General features: G+C 42.6%; 1 protein-coding gene across 7 annotated transcripts in view; it reads right to left on the bottom strand.

Moving 5' to 3' along the window:
* OS9 (OS9 endoplasmic reticulum lectin) overlaps positions 1-22250 on the bottom strand; it is a 30750-nt gene extending 8500 nt beyond the window's left edge. For all 7 annotated transcript variants that reach the window (XM_025476817.3, XM_025476822.3, XM_025476820.3 and 4 more), the window contains exons 1-5: positions 22048-22250; positions 21501-21677; positions 20605-20668; positions 20398-20474; positions 20112-20210 (exon numbers count right to left, since the gene is read on the bottom strand). In XM_025476817.3, coding sequence (XP_025332602.1) covers positions 20112-20210; positions 20398-20474; positions 20605-20668; positions 21501-21677; positions 22048-22209 — 579 coding nt within the window. In that variant the 5' untranslated portion in view covers positions 22210-22250. The remainder of the gene's footprint in view (positions 1-20111; positions 20211-20397; positions 20475-20604; positions 20669-21500; positions 21678-22047) is intronic.
* Between the last annotated feature and the right edge of the window lie 851 nt (positions 22251-23101).

Raw genomic sequence — 23101 nt, 5'->3', positions numbered from 1 at the left:
GGTCCTGGGATCCTGGGATAGAGCCCTCAGCAGGGAGCCTGCTTCTCCCTTTGCCTCTGCACCTCCCCCTTGCCCATGCTCTCTCTCTAATAAATAAATAAAATCTTAAAAAAAAGAGAAAATAATTAGGAATAAATGTAGCAAAATGCTTGAAAACTACAAAACATTTCTTAAAGAAGTCAAAGACTTAAATACATGTAAAGATATCCAACCTCAGAGATTAAAAGACTTAATATAGCAATCCTCACCAAATTCCAGCTGGCTTTGTTTTGGAAATTAACTGATCCTAAAATTCATGAAAATTCAAGGGACTCTAAATAGTCAAAATAATCTGGAAAAAAAAAAAAGTTGGAAAACCCACACTGATTTTAAAACTTGCTACAAAAGTACAATAATCATGACAGTGTAGTACTGACTTAGAGACAGATACATAGACCAATGAGATAGAATTTACAGTCTAGAAATTAACCTTTACTTTTATTCTCATTTGATTTTTTGAAAGGTTATCAAGATAATTCAATGGGAATCATCTTTTCAACAAATAATGGTGAGTCAACTGGATATCTATGTGCAAAAAAATGAAATTGGACCCCTACCTCATACTATATACAAAAATTAACTCAAAATGGATCAAAGACCTAAATGTAAAACTATAATATTTTTAAGAGAAAATATAGGTATAAGTGTTCATGGATTTAGATGACCTAATGGTTTATTTGATATGACATAAAAGGCACAAGCAACAAAAAATAGGTAAATTGGAATTCATCAAAATTAAAAGTTTTTGTGCTGCAAAGGACACCATCAAGAATGTGAAATGACAATCCAAAGAACAGGAGAAAATATTTGCAAATCATGTATCTCATAAAACTTCTATCCAGAATATATAAAGAAATCTTACAACTCAATAATAAAAAGACAAATAATGCTGGGCAGCCCAGGTGTCTCAGCAGTTTAGCGCCGCCTTCAGCCCAGGGCCTGATCCTGGAGACCAGGATGGAGTCCCACGTCAGGCTCCCTGCATGGAGCCTGCTTCTCTCTCTGCCTGTGTCTCTGCCTCTCTCTCTGTGTGTCTCTCATGAATAAATAATAAATAAAATCTTAAAAAAAAAAGACAGATAATGGAATTTTTTAAAAAGGCAAAAGATCTGAAGACACCTCTCCAAAGAAGATACACAAATTGCTAATAAAGCACATGAAAAGATGTGCCATTTCTTTAGCCATCAGGGAAATACAAATCAAAACCACAATGAAATGCCACTGCACACTCACTAAGACGGCTAAAGTTGAAAAGATAAAAGCAAATGTTGATGAGGATATGGAGAAACTCTCACACACTACTAGTTGGATTTTAAGATGGTGCTACTGCTTTGGGAAAAGTCTGGCAGTTTCTCCAAAAGTTTACCATATGGTTCCAGCAATTCTACTCCTTGTTATATACCAAGAGAAATGAAAACCTATGTTCACACAAAATCTTATTCATAAATGTTAAAAGCAGTATTGTTCATAAAACTAAAAAGGGCAAATAACCCAAATGTCCAAGTGATGAATGAATATGAACAGAATGGGGAATAGTACTCGGCAATAAAATATAAGAAATGTGCATACTACACATGGATGATCCTTTTTAAAAAAAAAAATTATCTATTTATTCATGAGAAACAGAGAGAGAGAGAGAGAGAGAGGCAGAGACACAGGCCGAGGGAGAAGCAGGCTCCATGCAGGGAGCCCGACATGGGACTTGATCCCGGGTCCCCATGATCACACCCTGGGGCGAAGACGGCGCTAAACGGCTGAGTCACCCGGGATGCCCCCCACATGGATGATCCTTGAGAAAGTAAGTGAAAGAAGCCAGACACAAAGGTCACACACTGTAGGTTTCCAGTCACAGGAAATTTCTAGAAGAGGCAAATCTGTAGAGACAGAGATGAGCAGCTGTCTAGAGCGAAGGGTGGAGTCAAGGGGACAGTGTGATGGAGGGTAACTGCCAAAGAATAGGGACTTTCTTTTAGGCTGATGAAGATGTTCTAAAAATAACTGTGGTCCTGGGGGCACAACTCTGTGAATATACCACACCACTGAACTGTACACTGAATTGTATGGTATGTAAGTTAAATCTCTCTAAAACTGTTATTGAGGGACGCCTGGGTGGCTCAGCAGTTGAGCGTCTGCCTTCCGCCCAGGGTGAGCCCCTGGAGTCCCAGGATCAAGTCCCACACCGGGCTCCCTGCATGGAGCCTGCTTCTCCCTCTGCTTCTCTCCCTCTCTGTCTCTCATGAATAAATAAATAAAATCTTTTAAAAAATAAAAGAGATTTATTTATTTGAGAGAGAGAGAGAGAGAAGGAAAATGCACATGTGAGAGGGGGGAAGGGCAGGGGGAGAGAGAGAGAGAGAGAGAGAGAATCTCAAGCACACTCTGCAGTCAGTGGAGATCATGACCCAACCCCTGAAACTAAGAGTCAGACACTTAACCAACTGAGCCACCAGGGTCCCCTAGAAGAGCTTTCACCTTATATTTATAGGGATAAATACAGAAATATTTACGGATGAAATGATGTCTGTAATTTATTTCCAAGTAGTCTGGGAGTGGAGGTAGTAGTAAGGGGAGGTGAGTAAGAAGATAGATAAAATGAGACCGGCTAACTGGAGGGTATTATGCTGAATGAAGTAAGTCAATTGGAGAAGGACAATCATTATATGGTCTCATTCACTTGGGGAAAATAAAAAATAGTGAAAGGGATTATAGGGGAAAGGAGAAAAAATGAGTGGGAAATATCAGACAGGGATACAGAACATGAGAGACTCCTAACTCTGGGAAACAAACAAAGGGTAGTGGAAGAGGAGGTGGGTGGGTGGGGGTGGGGTGGGGTGGGGTGACTGGGTGATGGGCAGACGGGGGCACTTGACTGGGTGAGCACTGGGTGTTATACTATATGTTGGCAAATCGAACTCCAATAAAAAATATACATATAAATAAAAACATGATTTCAGTTAAAAAAAAAAAAAAGAGACTGGCCGTATTTGTTGAAACTAGACAATCACAGGGGGTCATTAACACAATCATCTCTGATTTTTTGTTTCTAACTTTCCATAATAAAGGTTTTACAACACAATCTTAAATATATATAATCTGTACCCAGCACTTTTTACTTTTACTTACTTAAAAGTAAGTAATTTAAACATGAATATAGGGTAGCCCCGGTGGCGCAGCAGTTTAGCGCCGCCTGCAGCCCAGGGCGTGATCCTGGAGACCCTGGATGGAGTCCCACATCAGGCTCTCTGCATGGAGCCTGCTACTCCTTCTGCCTGTGTCTCTGCCTCTCTCTCTCTGTCTCTATGAGTAAATAAATAGTCTTAAAAAAAAAACATGAATATATGTATAATAATCTTTTGTAATAACAACAAAAAGGAGGGAAAACTATTTACTCAGTACAGCAATGATGACAAAATGATGGAAATGGAATAGTATGCAGACGTAAAAACAAAATATAAAGCTCTAGATATAAGGCCACTGAAAGAATGTCTAAGAATTATTGTCAAAAAAAAGGGGAGGTACGCCTGGGTGGCTCAGCAGTTGAGCATTTGCCTTCCGCTCAGGGTGTGATTCTGGGATCCGGGATCAAGTCCCACATTGGGCTCCCTGTGAGGAGCCTGCTTCTCCCTCTGCCTATGTCTCTGCCTCTCTCTCTCTCCCTGTGTCTCTCACAGATAAATAAATAAATCTTAAAAAAAAAAAGAAATTATTGCCAAGATATATAAAAACAAGGTGCAAAATATGTTTAATATACCATATGTTGTGTATAGAAAAAGAAAAATAAGATTCGCTAGTCATAACTGCATGTGAACCACCAAGAAAGGCTGGAAGTATCCATGAAATACCAAGAGCAAGGTCACCTGTGGGAGGTGGGAGGACACAATGGGCACAGGCACGATGGGAACGGAGCAGATGGGAGGTAAGTTCGGGAGGGGGAGTTCTCCTTGCACAAAAATTTCTGTATTTCCTAGGTTTGGAATCATGGGAAAGTATTATCTGCTCGAAATTTAGATAAAGACACTTAAAAAGCCATGAAAACTTGAGAAATACCTAAAGTAGTGCTTGGAGAGAAACGTTTATAAAAAAGGAAAAGCTGAAAATGAAGGAGTTAAACATTCATTTCAAGAAATGAAAAATAGGGGCAGCCCTGGTGGCCCAGTGGTTTGGGGCTACCTTCGGCCCAGGGCGTGATCCTGGAGACCTGGGATCGAGTCCCATGTCGAGCTCCCTGCATGGAGCCTGCTTCTCCCTCTGCCTATGTCTCTGCCTCTCTCTCTCTCTCTGTGCCTCTCATGAATAAATAAATAAAATCTTAAAAAAAAAGAAATGAAAAATAGAATGGTAAAATAAACTCAAGAAAGCAGAAGGAAGTTAAATAGTGGACATTAATAAAATAAAAACCAAATGCTATGCAGAAACTCAACAGAGCCAAAGTAGCTGGTTCTTTAAAAGGAGTAATGCACCTGACCAACCTCTGGTAAGACTGACCAATAACAAAGGAGGCAAACAAACTCTGAAGAATGAAAAGAGGAACCTAATCACAGATGCTAGAGGGATTAAAAAGATAACAGAAGGGAATCAAGAACAACTTTATGACAATAAATCTGAAAAATGAGATGAAATAGACAAATTCCTGAAAAATACACCTTACTATAACTGACACAAAGAAATAGAAAACTTTGAATATACCTAAAATTACTAAAGAAAATCAAATTGAAAATCTTCCTGCACTGAAAATGTAGACCAACATGATTTTCCAGGTGAATTCCAGCAAACACTCCAGGAATAAAAAATTGAAATATTAGGGCACCTAGGTGGCTCAGTTGGTTAAGTGTCTGACCCTTGATCTCAGCTCAGGTCTTGATCTCAAGCTAGTGAGTTCAAGCCTCATACTGGATATGGAGCCTACTTAACAACAACAATAACAACAAAAAAATTGCAATCTTAGACATTCTTCAGAGTATAGAAACAGAACATTTTTGAACTCATTTTTTTGAGAAGAGCATAACTTTCTTACCAAAACATGATAAGGACAGCACTAAAAGGAAAAACTACAAGTCAACCTCTCTCAAAAGATATATACAGAGTTCTTTAAAAAGTAGCAAACTGGGGGATCCCAGAGTGGCTCAGCGTTTTAGCGCCTGCCTTCAGCCTAGGGCGTGATCCTGGAGACCCAGGATGGAGTCCCACATTGGGCTCCCTGGCATGGAGCCTGCTTCTCCCTCTGCCTGTGTCTCTGCCTCTCTCTCTCTCTCTCTGTGTCTCTCATGAATACATAAATAAAATTTTAAAAAAGTAGCAAACTGGATCCAGCAAGATCAAAAAAGGATAATCAAAGATAATACATATGATCAAACTAGGTTCATCTCAGGAACGCAAAATTGATTTAACATTAGAGGATCAATAAATTGTTTAATTTCTAATGAAAGTTTGGCCTAAAATTAGGATATCAATTAAGTACATTAGTTTATTTATTTTTTAAAGATTTTATTTATTTATTCATGATAGACACAGAGAGAGAGAGAGAGAGAGAGAAAGGCAGAGGGAGAAGCAGGCTCCATGCAGGGAGCCTGACGTGGGATTCAATCCCGGGACTCCAGGATCACGCCCTGGGCTGAAGGCAGGTGCTAAACCGCTGAGCCACCCAGGGATCCCCTAAGTATATTAGTTTAAATCAGTTTCATGTTAATAAATACTTGAAAAAACGATCAGTTTTTAGGAATCAGTGAAATGAGAAATTCATCATGAAATGCCATTATATACCCAACAAATTAATAAAAATTTCAAAGTCCCGTAATATATATTAGTAATATATATATATGGAATGTTGGGAAGTGGTATTGCAATAAGGATACGAATGGGAACAAAACCTTAGGAAAATATCCTGCAATGCCAAATAAACTAGAACTGGGGCTTACCTTCACATCCTATGACCCAGCAATTGTATACCCGGGCAAAATTCTCCTTTAACATTCTTGCACATTATATTAGGAGATACTTAAAAGAATTTTGTACCTAGTAGCAGCAGAAAACTGGAACCAACCCAAATGTCTGTGAAAGGTAACTGATGAACAGAGGATGAACTATATACAAAAGACTATGCTACAGGCCTGTAGGCGAGTGCACTGCAGCTACCACCCCGCACGGGGCTGGATGTCAAACACAGTACTGAGCAAAAGAAAAAAAAAAAATCCCAGACTTCCTTGTATGCACTCTGCAAGTTGTCACAAAATACATTTGTATAAAGTTCAGAAGAAGGATAAATTAAATGAGATGCATACACAGATGGCAAAACTCTATAGAGAAAAGCAAAGAAATTCTCATAAAGTTAGGATAGCTGTTACCTCTGTGATAAAGACAGAGAGAGGGATGTGGTGTGTGGGGGCACTGAGGAACTTTTACAGTACTGCCTGTATTCTTCCATAACCTAAGGCCATTAGATGGGTACTCCCTTTATGCATCCTTACACAATACATGCACGTTTTATGCCATCTTATGTATTGTGGTATATTCCACAATATTTTAAAAATGTAATTAGGAAAAAAATGACCACAATATTAAGGAACAAGAGAAATATAAGAGGAATAATTTACCATGAATATATTACAATTCTAAATTTAATATGTATCTAACAGCCTCAAAATATATGAAGGAAAAGTTAACAAAATTGCCAAATCCACCATCATCAGTGAAAATTTTAATAAACTTCTTTCAATAATTGGCCACCTGAACAAAAAGTAGTAGAAAACTTGACCAATACCATTAGTCTTGAACTGAATAGAGAAAAACACATGCTTTCAGGCACACCCAGACCATTTTTTAAAGTTCACCAGACAAAGTCGATAATCACCAACAAAACACTGACACAATAGCATAAAATTAGAAATCAATAACAATTATATAAAAACCACAAAAATAAAACACATCTGTTTAGAAATATAATAAGCTTAAATCTAAAGTAAGTTCTCAAGTAAAGTACAAAAAACAATGAAAATGGAGAGATGCCTGGGTGGCTTTGAGTTTGCCTTCAGCTCAGGTCATGATCTCAGGGTCCTTGGATCCAGCTCTGAGCTCTGAGCCCTTCAGGCTTCCTGTTCAGCAGGCAGTCTGCTTCTTCTTCTGCCCCTCCCCCCCACTCATGCTCTCTTTCAAATAAATAAATAATCTTATGAAAATGCAAACACTGCATATCAAAACTTGAGGGATGCAACCCACATGGAGTGAAATGGAGCTTTACATTTACAATGCATAATTAGGAAAGGAGAAAGTGAGTGAAACATCCCACAATTCCTATTATGGACAACGGACAATCTATTATTCAAAGTTTAAAAGAAAAAGAGCAACAATCCATTAGGAAAATGAGCAAAGAATTTGGATGGTTGAACGAAGAGTAAAGGCTGAAAAGAGAAATGGCTCTTAAACAGGCCTAAGATTATTTACCTTTACTTAATTACAACCACACTAAGAAATCATTGTTTACCTGATGCCTATCTGATGATTGGCCAAAATCCACAAGTTTAAAAATACACTAGGTGGCATAGCTGTAGGGGAACTGGCATTCTCATACATTGCTGGAGGGAGAGTAATTTACCTAAGCAGGGTAACTTGGCAGTATGTATAAAAATCACCCAAGTCTACTTCCAGGAATTTAACCTACATATACTTTATAGGTACAAGGTTATTCACTATAGCACTTATGTGTTAATAAGAGTTAAATAACCTAAATGTCCATCCACAGGGAACTATTTAGCCAAATGATAGCAAACTGTATGAGAATAACAACAACTATTAAAAAGAATAAGAACGGGGCAGCTGGGTGGCTCAGTCGTTAAGCATCCAACTCTTGATTTCAGCTCAGGTCATGATCCGTGGGTCCTGGGATAGAGCTCTGTGTCTGGCTCCACACCCTGTGGGGAATCTACTTGAGGATTCTCTCTCTCCCTCTGCCCCTCCCTCTTCTTGTGCTTTCTCTTTCTCAAATAAATAAATACATACATCTTTAAATAATACAAATAAATTTAAAAAAAAAAACAATGGTGCAATGGGCAAAATGAGTGAAGGAGGCCAAAAGGTACAAACATCTAGTTATAAATAAGTCAGGGGGATGTACAACATGGTGATTTTAGTTAATGATACCATATAGCCTATTTGGAAGTTGCCAAGAGAGTAGGTCCTACAGGTTCTCATGACAAGAAAAAAAACTGTAACTAGACTTATTGTGATCATTTTGCAATATATATATATAACACTGAAACATTGTGTATTGTATACCTGAAACTAATATAATGTTATATGTCAATTATACAATAGACAAAAAGAAAAAAAGGAAGGAAAATGAAGCTATTTATATATGTATTTGGAAAGAGCTCAAGGAGAAATGTTTTATGAACATTGAAAAAAAAATCTCTGAGTCAGGGCACCTGGCTGGCTCAGTCAGTAGAGCATGAGATCTTGATCCTGGGGTCATGAATTCAAACCCCATATTGGGGGGGTAGTTTTCTTAAGAAAAAAAAAAAAAAGACCCTTAGGGCACCTCAGCAGCTCAGTTGGTTGAGCACCCAACTCCTGATTTTGGCTCAGGTCATGATCTCAGGTCAGGTCACGATCACAGGGTCAGGTCACGAGATCGAGCCTCATGTCAGCTCCGTGCTGGTCTTGGAGTTAAGATTATCCCTCTACCTCTCTCTGCTCCCCTCCACGCACATGCTCTCTCTCTATAAAACGAATATAAGCAAAAAAAAAAAAAATATATATATATATATATATAGGCATTTCTATATTTGAGCTATGAGAATGTACTATCTAATCAAAAAAATTAAATATTGAATTTTTTAAGTGTGATAAAAATTCAAGGGTTTGAAAGAGAAGATAATAAACATAGAGGAGGAGAAGAAAGAAAATAATAAAGATAGCAGAGAATATAAGCAAAGTCAAAAAGCAGCTCATGGACTAACAGACAAATCTTCTGCAAGATAGAACAACAAAAAGAAAAGGCAAAGTTTATGTTAGGAATTAAGAGACGCCTGGGTGGCTCAGCAGTTGAGCGTCTGCCTTCACACCCAGGTCGTGATCCTGGAGACCCAGGATCGAGTCCCACGTCGGGCTCCCTGCACGGAACCTGCTTCTTCCTCTGTCTGTGTCCCTGCCTCTCTCTCTCTGTGTCTCTCATGAATACATAAATAAAATTTCAAAAATAGAAAGGAATTAAAAAGGGCACAAATCTATAAAAGATGATTATTAAAAATAAACATAAAACAATTTTATACTAAAACACTTGAAAATTTAGACAACTAAATAATGGCCTATGAAACTGTAACTTGTTAATGCTTCATGCATTAATATGAAAGACTCTTATTATCATCTAATAAATTAAATCAGTAGTAAAAACCATCCCCACAATACACAATATATAGTATTGTGGTGTATTGGGATGAGGTGGTTTTACAGAGTTCTCCCAAACCTTTAATGAATAATCTCTATCTTAGCAAACTCTTCCAGAGAACAAGGAAAGAGAGAAACTTCTCAAGACATTTATGAAGCTAATACAATTTGATACCAAGACAAGACTAAACAATACAAGAAAATTGTTGACCAATTCACTTATGAAAACAGCTGTAGGGCAGCCCAGGTGGCTCAGCGGTTTAGCGCTGCCTTCAGCCCAGGGCGTGATCCTGGAGATCCCGGGATTGAATCCCATGTCAGGCTCCCTGCATGGAGCCTGCTTCTCCCTCTGCCTGTGTCTGTGCCTCTCTCTCTGTGTGTCTCTCATGAATAAATAAAAATCTTTAAAAAAAGAAAAGAGCTGTAAAAATCAATTAAAATATTAGGAAACAATATGCCAATGCATTTTTTTTTTAAGATTGTATTTATTCATTAGAGACACAGAGAGATTGGCAGAGACACAGGCAGAGGGAGAAGCAGTTCATGCAGGGAGCCCGATGTGGGACTTGATCCCAGGGCCCCGGGGTCACGCCCTGAGCCAAAGGCAGATGCTCAACCACTGAGCCACCCAGGTGTTCCAAATATGTTAATGTATTAAGAATATTTCAAGAGGGGGATCCCTGGGTGGCGCAGCGGTTTGGCGCCTGCCTTTGGCCCAGGGTGTGATCCTGGAGACCCGGGATCGAATCCCACGTTGGGCTCCCAGTGCATGGAGCCTGCTTCTCCCTCTGCCTGTGTCTCTGCCTCTCTCTCTCTCTCTCTCTGTGACTATCATAAATAATAAATAAAATTAAAAAAAAAAAAAGAATATTTCAAGAGGCACCTGGCTGGCCTAGTTGATAGAGCACATAACTCTTGATCTCAGAGTTGTCAGTTCAAGCCCCACGTTGGGTAGAGAGATTACATACTTAAAGAAAATAAAATCTTTAAAAAAATACCTTATGACCATGAATTATTCCAGAAATGCAAGGGTAAAAAAGACCTTAGACAATGAATTAGTTTGAATTCACCATATTAAAAAATAAAGATGAAAAGTTATATGATCATCTTGATAGATATAGACAAAACATGTGTTAAAATTCCACACCTACCCATGATGAAAGTATTCCACAAACTAGGAAACTAGGAATAAAATGGAACTTCACTCACATGATAAGGGGTGTCTACAAAAAGCCTATAGGAAAATATCATGTTTTTTTTTTTTTTTTTTAATTTTTATTTATTTATGATAGTCACAGAGAGAGAGAGAGGCAGAGACACAGGCAGAGGGAGAAGCAGGCTCCATGCACCGGGAGCCCGACGTGGGATTCGATCCCGAGTCTCCAGGATCGCGCCCTGGACCAAAGGCAGGCGCCAAACCACTGCGCCACCCAGGGATCCCCGGAAAATATCATGTTAATAGTGTAACTTCAGGAGCACTTTTTTTTTTTTTTAAGATTTTTTTTTTTAATTTATTCATAGAGACAGAGAGAGAGAGGGGCAGAGACACAGGCAGAGGGAGAAGCTCCATATAGGAAGCCTGACGTGGGACTCAATCCCGAGTCTCCAGGATCACACCCCAGGCTGCAGGTGGTGCTAAACCGCTGCACCACCGGGTCTACCCTTCAGGCGCATTTCCTTTAAAGTTAGAACAAGCCGGGATCCCTGGGTGGCTCAGCGGTTTAGCGCCTGCCTTTGACCCAGGGTGTGATCCTGGAGTCCCAGGATCAAGTCCTGCAGTGGGCTCCCTGCATGGAGCCTGCTTCTCCCTCTGCCTGTGTCTCTGCCTCTCTCTCTCTGTGTCTCTCATGAATAAATAAATAAAATCTTTAAAGAAAAATAAATAAAGTCAGAACTAGCCAGAGAGGCCCACCATAACCACTTCTACTGCACTACAGGTATAAGAAAAATAAAATATATAAAGGATTAGAAAGGAAGAAGCCAAAGTTTCCCTATTTGCAGACAACATAATTATCCACATAGAAAGTCTATGAGAACCTGCAAACTATTGGAAATGGAAGTTCAGTAAAGTTGTGAATATAAGATTAATATATAAAATTAATAATGTGACTATTACCCCAGCAACAATCAATCAGAAACTAATTTTTAAAAGATGCCATTTACGGGGCACCTGGGTAGCTTAGTCAGTTGAGCATCCAACTCTTGATTTCAGCTCAGGTCATGATCTCAGGGTCCTGGGATCAAGCCCTGCATCAGGCTTCACTCTCTCTCCTTCTCTCGCTTCCCCTGATCCCCTCAAATAAATAAATAAATCTTTAAAAAAATAAAAAAATGAAAGATGCTATTTACAATGGCATCGAAAACTATAAGGTACCTGTACGGTTGAAACATTTGCCTATACACATAAGACAAATAAAAGCTACAAGGTATCTAGAACTAACCTCACATGAGATATACAAAAGCTTTTGTAGAGAAAATTAAAATCTTTTTTTTTTTGAGAAAATTAAAATCTTACTAATATACAAGGCAATAAGTAAATAGAAGTATACATTATGTTCATTGTGAATGAAGAATCAGTATCATAAAATATCAATTCTCTCCAAATTAATATAAAATTCAATGTAATTGCTCAACATCACTCGGCATCAGGGAAATACAAATCAAAACCCCAATGAGATACCACCTCACACCAGCTCAGAATGGCTAAAATTAACAAGTCAGGAAACAATGGATGTTGGCGAGTACGCAGAACCATCTTACAATGTTGGTGGGAATGCAAGCTGGTTCAGCTACTCTGGAAAACAGTATGGAGGTTCCTTGAAAAGTTGAAAATAGAGCTACACTATGACTCAGCAATTGCACTATCAGGTGTTTACCCCAAAGAAACAAAATGTAGAGATCTGAAGGGGCACCTGCACCCCAATGTTTATAGCAGCAATATCCACAATAGGCAAACTATGGAAAGAGCCCAGATGTCCGTTGACAGATGAATGGATAAAGAAGATGTGGTGTGTGTGTGTGTGTGTGTGTATAGAGAGAGAATAGAATATGACTCAAGCCATTACAAAAAAAAAAATGAAATCTTGCCATTTACAATGATGTGGATGGAACCAAAAGATATTATGCTAAGTGAAATAAATCAATAGGAGAAAGACAATTACCATATGATCTCATTCATATGGGAATTTAAGAAACAAAACAGAGGATCATAGAGAAAAGGAGGGAAAAATAAAAGAAGATGAAATCAGAAACGGAGACAAACTATGAGAGACTCTTAGTCATAGGAAACAAACTGAGGGTTGCTGGAGGAGAGGGGGGAGGGGGATGGGGTAACAGGGTGATGGGCTTTAAGGATGGCAAGTGATGTGCTGAGTACTGGGCATTATATGAGACTGATGAATCACTGACCTCTCCCTGTGAAACCAATAATACATCATATGTTAACTAATTGAATTTAAATTAATTAATTTTTAAAAAAGAAAAGAGAGCTAGATAGTTGTCTGATTAAAAAAAAATTTCAAGCGGATTCAAAACAGATACTTGTACATCAATGTTCCGTGCAGCTTTATTCACAATAGCCAAAAGGTGGAAACACCAGAGTATTCATCCATCAACAGATGAATAAATAAGATATGGAATATACGTACAATGGAATATTACTAAGTGTTCCACAAGAGGAATATGCCATAAAAAGAAATAAAGTTCTGATACATACTACAACATGGATGGATCTTGAAAACATTATGCTAAGTGAAATAAGCCAGACACACACTAAAGGACAAATATTGTGTGATGTACTTATGTGCAGTACCCAGAACAAGCAAATTTATACAGATAGAAAGCAGGACAGAGCCTGGAGGAAGGGGGAGAAATGGGTAATTATTACCTCCTGGGTATAGAGTTTGTCTGGGATGATGAAATTGTTCTGGAAATAGATAGTGGTAATAGTTATACAACACTGTTAATGCAATTAATGCCACTGAATTGTACACTTAAAAATTGTTAAAATGGTAACTTTTTATTTTTTTAATTTTTTTGAAGATAGGGTTTTTTTTTTTTAATTTTTATTTATTTATGATAGTTGCACAGAGAGAGAGAGAGAGAGAGAGGCAGAGACACAGGCAGAGGGAGAAGCAGGCTCCATGCACCGGGAGCCCGACGTGGGATTCGATCCTGGGTCTCCAGGATCGCGCCCTGGGCCAAAGGCAGGCGCCAAACAGCTGCGCCACCCAGGGATCCCTATTTTTTTTTAATTTTTATTTTATATTATTTATTTATCTATTCAGAAGAGACAGAGAAAGAGGCAGAGATACAGGAAGATGGAGAAGCAAGCTCTACGCAGCGAGGCCAATGTGGGACTCGATCCCTGGACTGGGGGATCATGCCCTGAGCCAAAGGCAGACATTCAACCGCTGAGCCACCCAGGGTTCCCAAAATGGTAACTTCTTTTAAAAGATTTTTATTTATTTGAGAGAAAGAGTGCACGAAGGAGCACGAGCAGGGGGTAGAGGGAGAAGCAGGCTCCCCACTGAGCCAGGAGCGTGACATGGGGCTCCATCCAGGACCCTGGGATCATGACCTGGGCTGAAGGCAGATGCTTAACCAGCTGAGCCACCCAGGTGCCCCTAAAATAGTAATTTTTGTGTCTATTTTACCATAACCAAAAATTAATATATTAATAAAAATAAACAAAGAATACATACACATTAAAGACTGAAAAATGCATCACATTCACCAATAAGATATGCCTTCCCTGTAACTCTGTTGTTGTCCCTCTTGGCTTTTCCCTCAGGCAAACTCCTGCATACTCACAACAAGCCCTCCACTGCATCACTGTGCAGAGTTCAAACCCAACTGCTCCTCAGTAGAGGATAGTAAGTAAACAATGACACACAACGCAGCCATTAGAATCACTGAACTAGATCTCTGCTTTATGCTTCAGGATGGCAAACCCTGATTAGTGGAAAAGCAAGTTGATACTGTTAATGTATAATTTTAAAATACAAAACAATATATAGTGCCTATGATATGTGTACAACCGCTAAAAATACAAAGCAAGGGACACCTGGGTGGCTCAGCGGTTGAGCATCTGCCTTCTGCTCCGGACGTGATCCCAGAGTTTCGGGATCGAGTCCCACATCAGGCTCCCTGCATGGAGCCTGCTTCTCCTCCCTCTGACTATGTCTCTGCCTCTCTCTGTGTCTCTCGTGAATAAATAAATAAAATCTTAAAAAAAAAAAAAGTACAAAGCAAGGGCAGACATGGTTGTGGTTGTTTCTGGAGAGGAGGGGGAGGGAAGAAATGAGAGGGTGGGTTTTAACTCTATCATTAGCATCCTATTCCTTTCTGATGCAAATATTGCAAAATGTTAACATCCGTGTCCCCTGGCAGTAGATTTTCAGGCCATTATTTTCTGTAAGTTTGAAAAGTTTCATAATTAGAGATTAGAAAGGGGAAATCTTAGATCTCTGTGAAATCTTACTTAATCTAAGAATTGAGATTAGGGATCCAGATTCGTTCAATTCAAGAAGGCTAGTTTCCCAAACCCCACGGGAGCTGCACTTTTACCAAACACGACACACACCGCTCCCACCCAGGAGGCATTGAGAAGATGGAACTTCACTGTTTGCCCTGGAGGGGGAAGTTTGCTCAATCACGAAGGCAATGAACATGGGTGGTCTACCAGGATATGAGAACTGAGAAATGAAAAACAGCCTGACAGGAATGCCCTCAACTGTCTGCCACTGAAACCTCCAGACCCCCCAGCAAATACCACACCCTTTCACTCCCGTGACAACCCTAGATGCTCTCAGGGTAACGGCGCTCCTGCAATGCCCTACCCCGGCCTGCCCACGTTCCCTTCCCCTTCTTTCTCCTCTAATTCTCCTTCTCCTTTCTGCCAGGTCCACCCAGCAGCATTTACACATGTTCCCATCTTAAAACACTAAACAACAACAACGAAGCCCCAGTCTCCCCAACCTCATAACCCCTCTAGTGCTCGCCTTTTCCCTCCCCTTCATATCCAGACTTCTTCAAAGGCTTCCACTTCTTTACTACCCCTACTAACACCGCTGGAACAAAGATCGCCAGTGACCTCTGCTCACAGGTCTGAGTCCCAGAGACTGGGCGTAGAGGACTTAGAACTTTCCATCTGGTTCCCACGCCTACTGTGTGAATTCTTATTTCCTTGTGCATTTATTTGCTTTGCTTTTGCTTTTATTAAAATAATAATTCCTATGATCATCTACGAGCAGTTTTTAATTTTCCTCTTCCCGAAAGGTTCAGATCCACCTGTGGCCATGGACAGTCCCTCTTTGAGATATGTCACTGTCGTCTCCGTTCTGGCCCCTTCTTCTCGGCAAAGCCCTCTTCTGCCCATGCTTTTAATGATGGCTTCCTCAATGTTCTGTTCCACTTTTTTCACTAGGTACTGTTTCCTTGGGAGGATTTTATCCAGCCCATGATTCCAATTATAGCCAATATGCTGATGACTCCCAGCCCTCCAGGTTTAATTCCGATCCCTTTCCTGAGCTCCAAACCCACAGATCCAACAGCCTCCTCAGACATCTCTACGTGGATGCCTGCAGCCACCCAAATCATCATACTCAAAACCAGAATCATCATTTTCCTCCACCAGACATATTCCTCTCTCTACTCCATACCTTGGCCTACTCAAGCTACAGATACTATAGATGGAACCACCATCTATGCAGTTGCTCAAGCCAGAAACCCATGAATCTTATTCTATTGACTCTGGCCCCTAAAGTTCCCCCAAAATTCACATTTCTTCATCCCTAGGCCACATTCTTCTCTCACCTGGACTGTGCAAACATCTAACTGGCCTCCCAATCATTTGCTACACTCCAGCCAGAGTGAGCCTTCAGAACCAAAATTGGATATGTCATCATTCCACTTAAAATATTTCATTTGGTTTCCTCCCTTATTTCTCAGATCATCCAAACTCCTCAACATGGCTCGAGAGTTTCATGACATGTAAACTATCCCCTAACATTTGCCCAGCCTCACGCCCCACACTCCCTTCCCACAATTCTCTCCAGTCACCGTGAAGAGCTATCAATTGCCCCTTGTCTCCACGCCTTTGGCACTTACCATACCTTTCACCTGGTATGTCTCTTCCCTCTCTCACTCCTCTACACCTGCTGGACCAACTCCTCAGCCTTCAACTGTTAGTTCAAAGGTCACGTTCTCCAGGCAGCCCCCCCTTTACTTAGACTCGGCCGGTTCCTTTATTGTGTGGCCCCCTATGACACGTACTTCACAGGTTAGATTTTATCCCACTTGTTGTGGTTGTTTATTTAATATCCATCTCCTGAGAGCAGGACTAGGTGTTTCAGTCACCATTTTATCCCCAGTTTCTATACAGTCCTTGGCCTAGGACATATATTCAACAGATAGGAGGAAAATGCAGTCTTTGCCCTCAGTTCTGGCCTACTGAAGCTATGGATAGTAATCAAGAAATAGGGGTGCCTGGGTGGCTCAGCTGTTTAAGCATCTGACTCCTGACCTCAACTTAAGTCTTGATCTCAGGGCTCGAGTTCAAGCCCTGCACTGGGCTTCATGTTGGGTATGGAGTCCACTTTTAAAAAATAATAATTAGAATATAATAAAGACGGATGCCTGGGAGGCTCAGTGGTTGAGCGTCTGCCTTCGGCTCAGGTCATGATCCTGGGGTCCTGGGATCGAGTCCCACATCAGGCTCCCTGCAGGGAGCCTGCTTCTCCCTCTGCTTATGTCTCTGCCTCTCTCTGTGTGTCTCATGAATAAATAAATAAATCTCAAGAAAAAAAGAATATAATAAAGCAAGTGCTATAATAGATTATATATGTTAAAAGATAATAAATGCCTGTGGGTTGCTATGGTCTGAATGTTTGTGTCCCCCTAAACATCTATGCCCAATGTGATAGTATTAGGAAGTGGGGCCTTTGGGAGGTGCTGAGGTGATAAGGGTGGAACCTTCACGAATGGGATTAATGCTCTTATAAAAGAGGCTCCACAGGCTCCCTAGCCCCTTCTACCATGAGAGAATAAATAACAAGTCTATGACCTGGAAGAGGGCCCTCACCCGAACATGCTAGCACCCTGATCTCCGACTTACAGAGCTGGAAGGAAAAAAATTTCTGTTTATAGGATTCTCAGTCTGTGGTATTTTGTTCTAGCAGCCCAAACAGACTAGGCCATGGATATATGTGGACATGGATATGTGTATATGAAATGCTGAAGAAACCTAACTAACCTTCTGGGTAAGCCAAAAGTTCACATGAAATAAATAACATCTGAATTGGGGGATCCCTGGGTGGCTCAGTGGTTTAGCGCCTGCCTTCGGCTTAGGGCGTGACCCCTGAGTCCCGGGATCAAGACCTGCATCGGGCTCCCTGCATGGAGCCTGCTTCTCCCTCTGCCTGTGTCTCTGCCTCTCTCTGTATGTCTCTCATTAATAAATAAATAAAATCTTAAAAAAAAAAAGAAACAAAAACCCATCTGAATTGGTTTATCATTCATTCAACAAATAATTTCTGGGCACCTTCTTGGTGCCAGGCACTATTCCAAGCACCAAAGATACAGCACAAAGTAAGACAGACAAAAAATAAAAGGAAAAAAAAAAAAAAAGTCCCTGCCTTCCTGGAACTTATTTTAGTCGGGGTAGACCAAGAAAAATATTAAACTCAACAAATAAGATAATTTCAGGAAATGATACATGCTTTGAAGAATATAAAACACTGCAGGTGTTTACCAGGATGGGGGCAGAAGGGTGTGTGTGTTGTGTATGCCTGCATTAGGGCTCCCTGTGAAGATGTCACAGGGATATATAACTTGAATGAGGGGTTGGAGCCAAGCACTCAAAAACCTGGGGGAAGACAGCTTTACACAGAAGGAACAAGGAGACTCACTGATTCAAAGAGCAGAAAGAAGGCCAGTGGGGAAGAAACACAATGAGTATTTATATCTCCAGAATTACAGAGCCAACTACCAACTGGACATCACCACTGGGTGTCTATAGTCGTTCTGACCTTCCCATGTCTAACATCAACCTTGTTTCCCCCTATTCCTTTCCATTTTAGCAAATGGCAGTTGCTCAAGCTAAAAAACCCTGGAGTCATACCCGACTCCACTCCATATCCAATCCATCAACAAATCTAATTGGAACCACCTTCAAAATACATCCAGAATCTGAGGGCTTCCCACCACTCCCCTGCCACCCTCACCTTGCTGAAGTATTTGGATCTTAGCCTTTGTGCCAAAGCAGAATCACTGAAGGTTTTCCAGGAGTGGACAGAGAAGTAATACTTGCTATACTGATATGATGGGAGTCAGCTCACACTAGTTCACAACAGCCAACTGGTAAATTTTCAGGAATGTTGCAAGATGGTTGACAACACATTGATAGCATGAATCTGGCCATGGTAGGAATATTTATACCACAGATATCAACAAATGTTACAAATCAAGGCTCCCCCTCCACTGCTCTATACTGGTGATTAGTGTTCAACATCTACCAGCACACAATTGCATGTGCAAGTCTGTATTACAGAAAGAGAATTCTTGTGTGATCAGGTGTGTAATTCTGGTCTCTATAGGTGTTTATGTTTGTGAATACACATTAAAAGCACCTGAAGAACCTTTCCCACCATAAATCTGCCTGCCTGAATTCAGTTAAGGGCCACTAGATCAGGAACACCTGTTAAGAGGCAGATGGCTGGGATCCCTGGGTGGCGCAGCGGTTTGGCACCCGCCTTTGGCCCAGGGCGCGATCCTGGAGACTCGGGATCGAATCCCACGTCGGGTTCCCGGTGCATGGAGCCTGCTTCTCCCTCTGCCTATGTCTCTGCCTCTCTCTCTCTCTCTCTGTGTGACTATCATAATTAAATAAAAAATAAAAAAAAAAAGAGGCTGATGGCAGTAATGCAGGTGAGAGATGAAGGCACCAACCATAGGAAAGAAGAGAGTGGTCAGAGAAATCTAGAGGTAAAATGAATTGGCTTTGTCATTAACTGATTTACTAAATTCCTTTCTTTCACACCATTCCTCAGTTTATAGTCACAGACTCATTTCTGATTTTTTTAAAAATTTTTTTAAATTTTTATTTATTTATGATAGTCACAGAGAGAGAGAGAGAGAGGCAGAGACACAGGCAGAGGGAGAAGCAGGCTCCATGCACTGGAAGCCCGACGTGGGATTTGATCCCAGGTCTCCAGGATCGTGCCCTGGGCCAAAGGCAGGCGCCAAACCACTGCACCACCCAGGGTTCCCTCATTTCTGATTTTTTTTGTTAACATGTCTTCCTATCTAGGGAAGGGTCTGCATGTTTGTCCATCACTGTATCCCCAGAGCAGAGGCCCATGCCGACACCAGTACAACCTCACTGACGTTAAACGAAGAAAGGAAGAATCAGGAATGATGCTCAGCTTTCTAGCTTGGGTGATAAAGAGATGAAACATGGAAGAAAGAATAGGCATGGCTAGGAGTTCTGAGGAGAGGATTTGGGAAATGCAGATGTGAAGTGCCTCGGACTATCCGGGCAGTGGCGTCCAACTACCAATTGGAAAAAGGAGTCTTAAAATTAGAGTTTGGAGTCTGCAAGAGACCTCCTAGAGTGTAACCTGCAACCCCGCCCTCTTCCCTTAGAATCTAAATTATCACTGAGGGAGTGTCCATTTCCCTCTCTTGAGACTCACCCGAACCTCGGCCTCCCGTGGCCTCCCATTGAGGTCGCACTTGGATCCATTGCCATAGGTCTGGCTGTGGTAGCGTTTCAGGCGATGTTGCTTGGAGGCCTGGGGAGGACATTAAGGAGGAGGGCAGGGGTGGAAGGAAAGAAAGCAAAGAGGAAGAATGGCACTTTGTCCTAATGGCCACCAAGCCCCAAGCAACATGTCAGCTAATTCTGACCCACCCCTTCTTGTCAGGGCGCTTAGTCTACAGCCAGGACCCTGTTCTCTCCCAATCCCAAACTCTTGCCACCTTGGCTGTCTCATCGTCCCAGTCGAAGGCCGATTGGTAGTAGCCGAGATAGAGGACTTCACCTTTGATCTCTGAATCTGTAAGAGAAACCACAGTGAAGCACCGTTACTCCCTTCTAAGAGGACAAAGAGGGAAGGGGACTGGGGAGGCAGGTCACCTTCCATGACGTGTTGCTGAGGGCTTAGGGAAAATGTAGGCGTGAGTCACCTTCCATGTGGTACTGCTGGATGTGGCGTCCATAACAGAATTCATACGTCCACCAGTCCTTGGTCTGACAATAAAAAAAATGAACAATCAAGGGGATAGAGTGCAGGACGTCTCTGCCTGGAACCTGAATCTCTCCTGGCTCCAAGACACATAGCCTCTCAACTACTTCTCATCCCCTCTGCCTCCACACTCAATTCTCCAGAATCTCAGTGAGGAGGAAGGGCTGCTTTCCTTCTGTGACTGGAAGAAATACCTCCAGGGTATGTTTTCTACCTGTGGTCTTTTCACTCCTTCCTTTGAAAAGACTTTTTAAAAATCCTTCTTTGCCTTCCACAAAGGTAAGACATCATGGCATCCGCGAAGCACTCGGACCAGGAAAATATAGAGTATTCAAACATTAATTGAACTTCTACAACATTCAGTGGGCTGTTCTAGCCAGTGGGGATACAGCTGTGAACAAGATAAATGCTCTGACCTCCTCATGTACCCACATTCCAGGCCAAAAATAAATAAGCTGGCGATTCAGTCGGTAAGATGACTTCGGATCATGAAAACTGCCATGATGAAAGTAAAATAGGACACTGGGCCGAGAGTGACAGAGGCAGGGGTGACTTTACGGGGAGGGCTTCTCTCCTGCCCACAGTGACCCCCTTCAGGCACCTCAATCTTGGCTTAGCCATGACTCGGAGCTCTTCTATCCTAGCCCTCCTCTTCATTCAGCAAAGTGTCATCAGTGGTTGCCGGTCCTTTGCTTCTTTCCTGCCTGTACAATGTCTACTCCTCCAATCGCCTTAACTCCCACAGGTCCTCTCGACCCTCTTCGCTCAGGGGCACTCTGGTTCCCACACGGATAGCTAGCTCCCGGGCCGCATTCCGTTCTCCCCAACCCCTCTCACCTTCAGCAGGCAAGGAGCATCCTTCATTGGGCTCAACAACTCGGGGATGCCAGGCCCTCGGTAGGCAGGTGCCTCCTCCTCCCTTTCGCGCTGGAAGTGAATAGCTCCGGCCGGCAGGCGACACTCGTAGCGCTGCTTGTACTTGGAGGAGACGATCACCACGTCGGAAGCCTGGCTCTGGGAAAGAAGGAGGTCGGGGGGCAGGGAGGCAGAGAGAGGCGGGGTCAGCGACAACCAGGGGACCCCCGTCCGGACCCGGGAAGAGCCCAGCCACGTCAGAACGCGCCCCAGGTCCTGCGGCGGTGCGGGGCCGAGCGCTCCCGCTTCTCCGCGGCGCAGTCTGGGTGCAGATCAGGAGCCGAGGCGGACAGCGGGAGCCCCCACCGCTCCCAGGCCCGGCCCCGGGGCGAGCGGTCTCAGGCAACGACCCTCCGCCGTCATCGTGACCCCCACTACCCCGCCCGGCTGCTCTTGGCGCCCGCGGCGGACTGCACGGCGGCCCTTCTCGCTCTCCCTCTCCCCTTTCCCTTGCTCCACGCCTCCTCACCTGGCCTCCCATGACAGGCAGCGGCAGGATCTCGATCCCATAGCGCATCTCGCTCAGCTCCTCTAGGTTCAGGCTGCCGACGCCGCCCGTCAGACTTGCGGGTAACAGGAGCCCCAGAAGCAGCAGCCGCAACAGACCGGACAGCAGCGACTCCGCCGCCATCTTTCGTTCACCTTCCTACCCGGCGCCGCTCCTTCCGCCCTAAACCTGGCAGCGGCCTCACCCCGCCCATGGCCGCCGGGAGTTTTCATTGGCTGCGCGGCCTGTCCCTCCCGCCAGGCCCGTTCCCATTTGCTAGCGTGGCCTCGGAGCCCACGGGGAGGTGGACCCCGACGGTGAGCAAGGCCACTCGCTGCTCGTGATTGGCCAGGAGCCCAACCAATTATCGACGGCGGCAGACCGCCTCCCACCCTCCCCCGTTGCCAGGGAGGCGCGGTCTAACGCGCTGGCCCCCTGGAGTCCTCTTTCTGTTTTCGCCTAGCTGTCACGCGCAGGTCTTTATCTCTCCCGCTCCTCTCTTTTTTTTAGTCGTTTCTTGCATGGTAGCCTGCCCGCGCCAGGTGGAGGATTGAGGCCGATGGGTGAGTGCATGCAATTCCCATGAAAGTTACTGAATACTTGTTGCAAAAACAATTATTATGTAAAAGCATTCTCCTTTCATGTATACATACAACTTTAGGGCAATCTAGAAATCTGTGTCAAAACCTTTCTACACGATGATCCCATAGTTGTCCTCCAATGAAATGATCCTAAAGAAATAACGGAGGCTTCCAGCTAAAGCCTAGGGGTGGGGCTGGGGGGGGCAAATGCCCGCACTATCCTCCAGGCCCCGAAAGGGAAAGGAGACAACAGCAGCAATATTTTAGAAGCTAGAAAACAAATGAAGGAATGGTAACTCCTAAACAAAGATCAACAAGAGCATGGTTATACTTTTGGAAAAACTCCTCTGGGGAATATGACCAGTCCAAAAGAGAAGTCCCAGAGATTCATTAGGGTTATGTTAATGAAAGAGTCGAAGGAATTCTACAATTAAGCTCCTGGCCTACATGTCCCA

The sequence above is a fragment of the Canis lupus genome, chromosome 10 (assembly GCF_003254725.2).
Source record: "Canis lupus dingo isolate Sandy chromosome 10, ASM325472v2, whole genome shotgun sequence".
Classification (NCBI taxonomy): domain Eukaryota; kingdom Metazoa; phylum Chordata; class Mammalia; order Carnivora; family Canidae; genus Canis; species Canis lupus.
The sequence above is the reverse complement of the archived record's forward strand: the minus strand, read 5'-3'. Positions and strand labels throughout refer to the sequence as shown.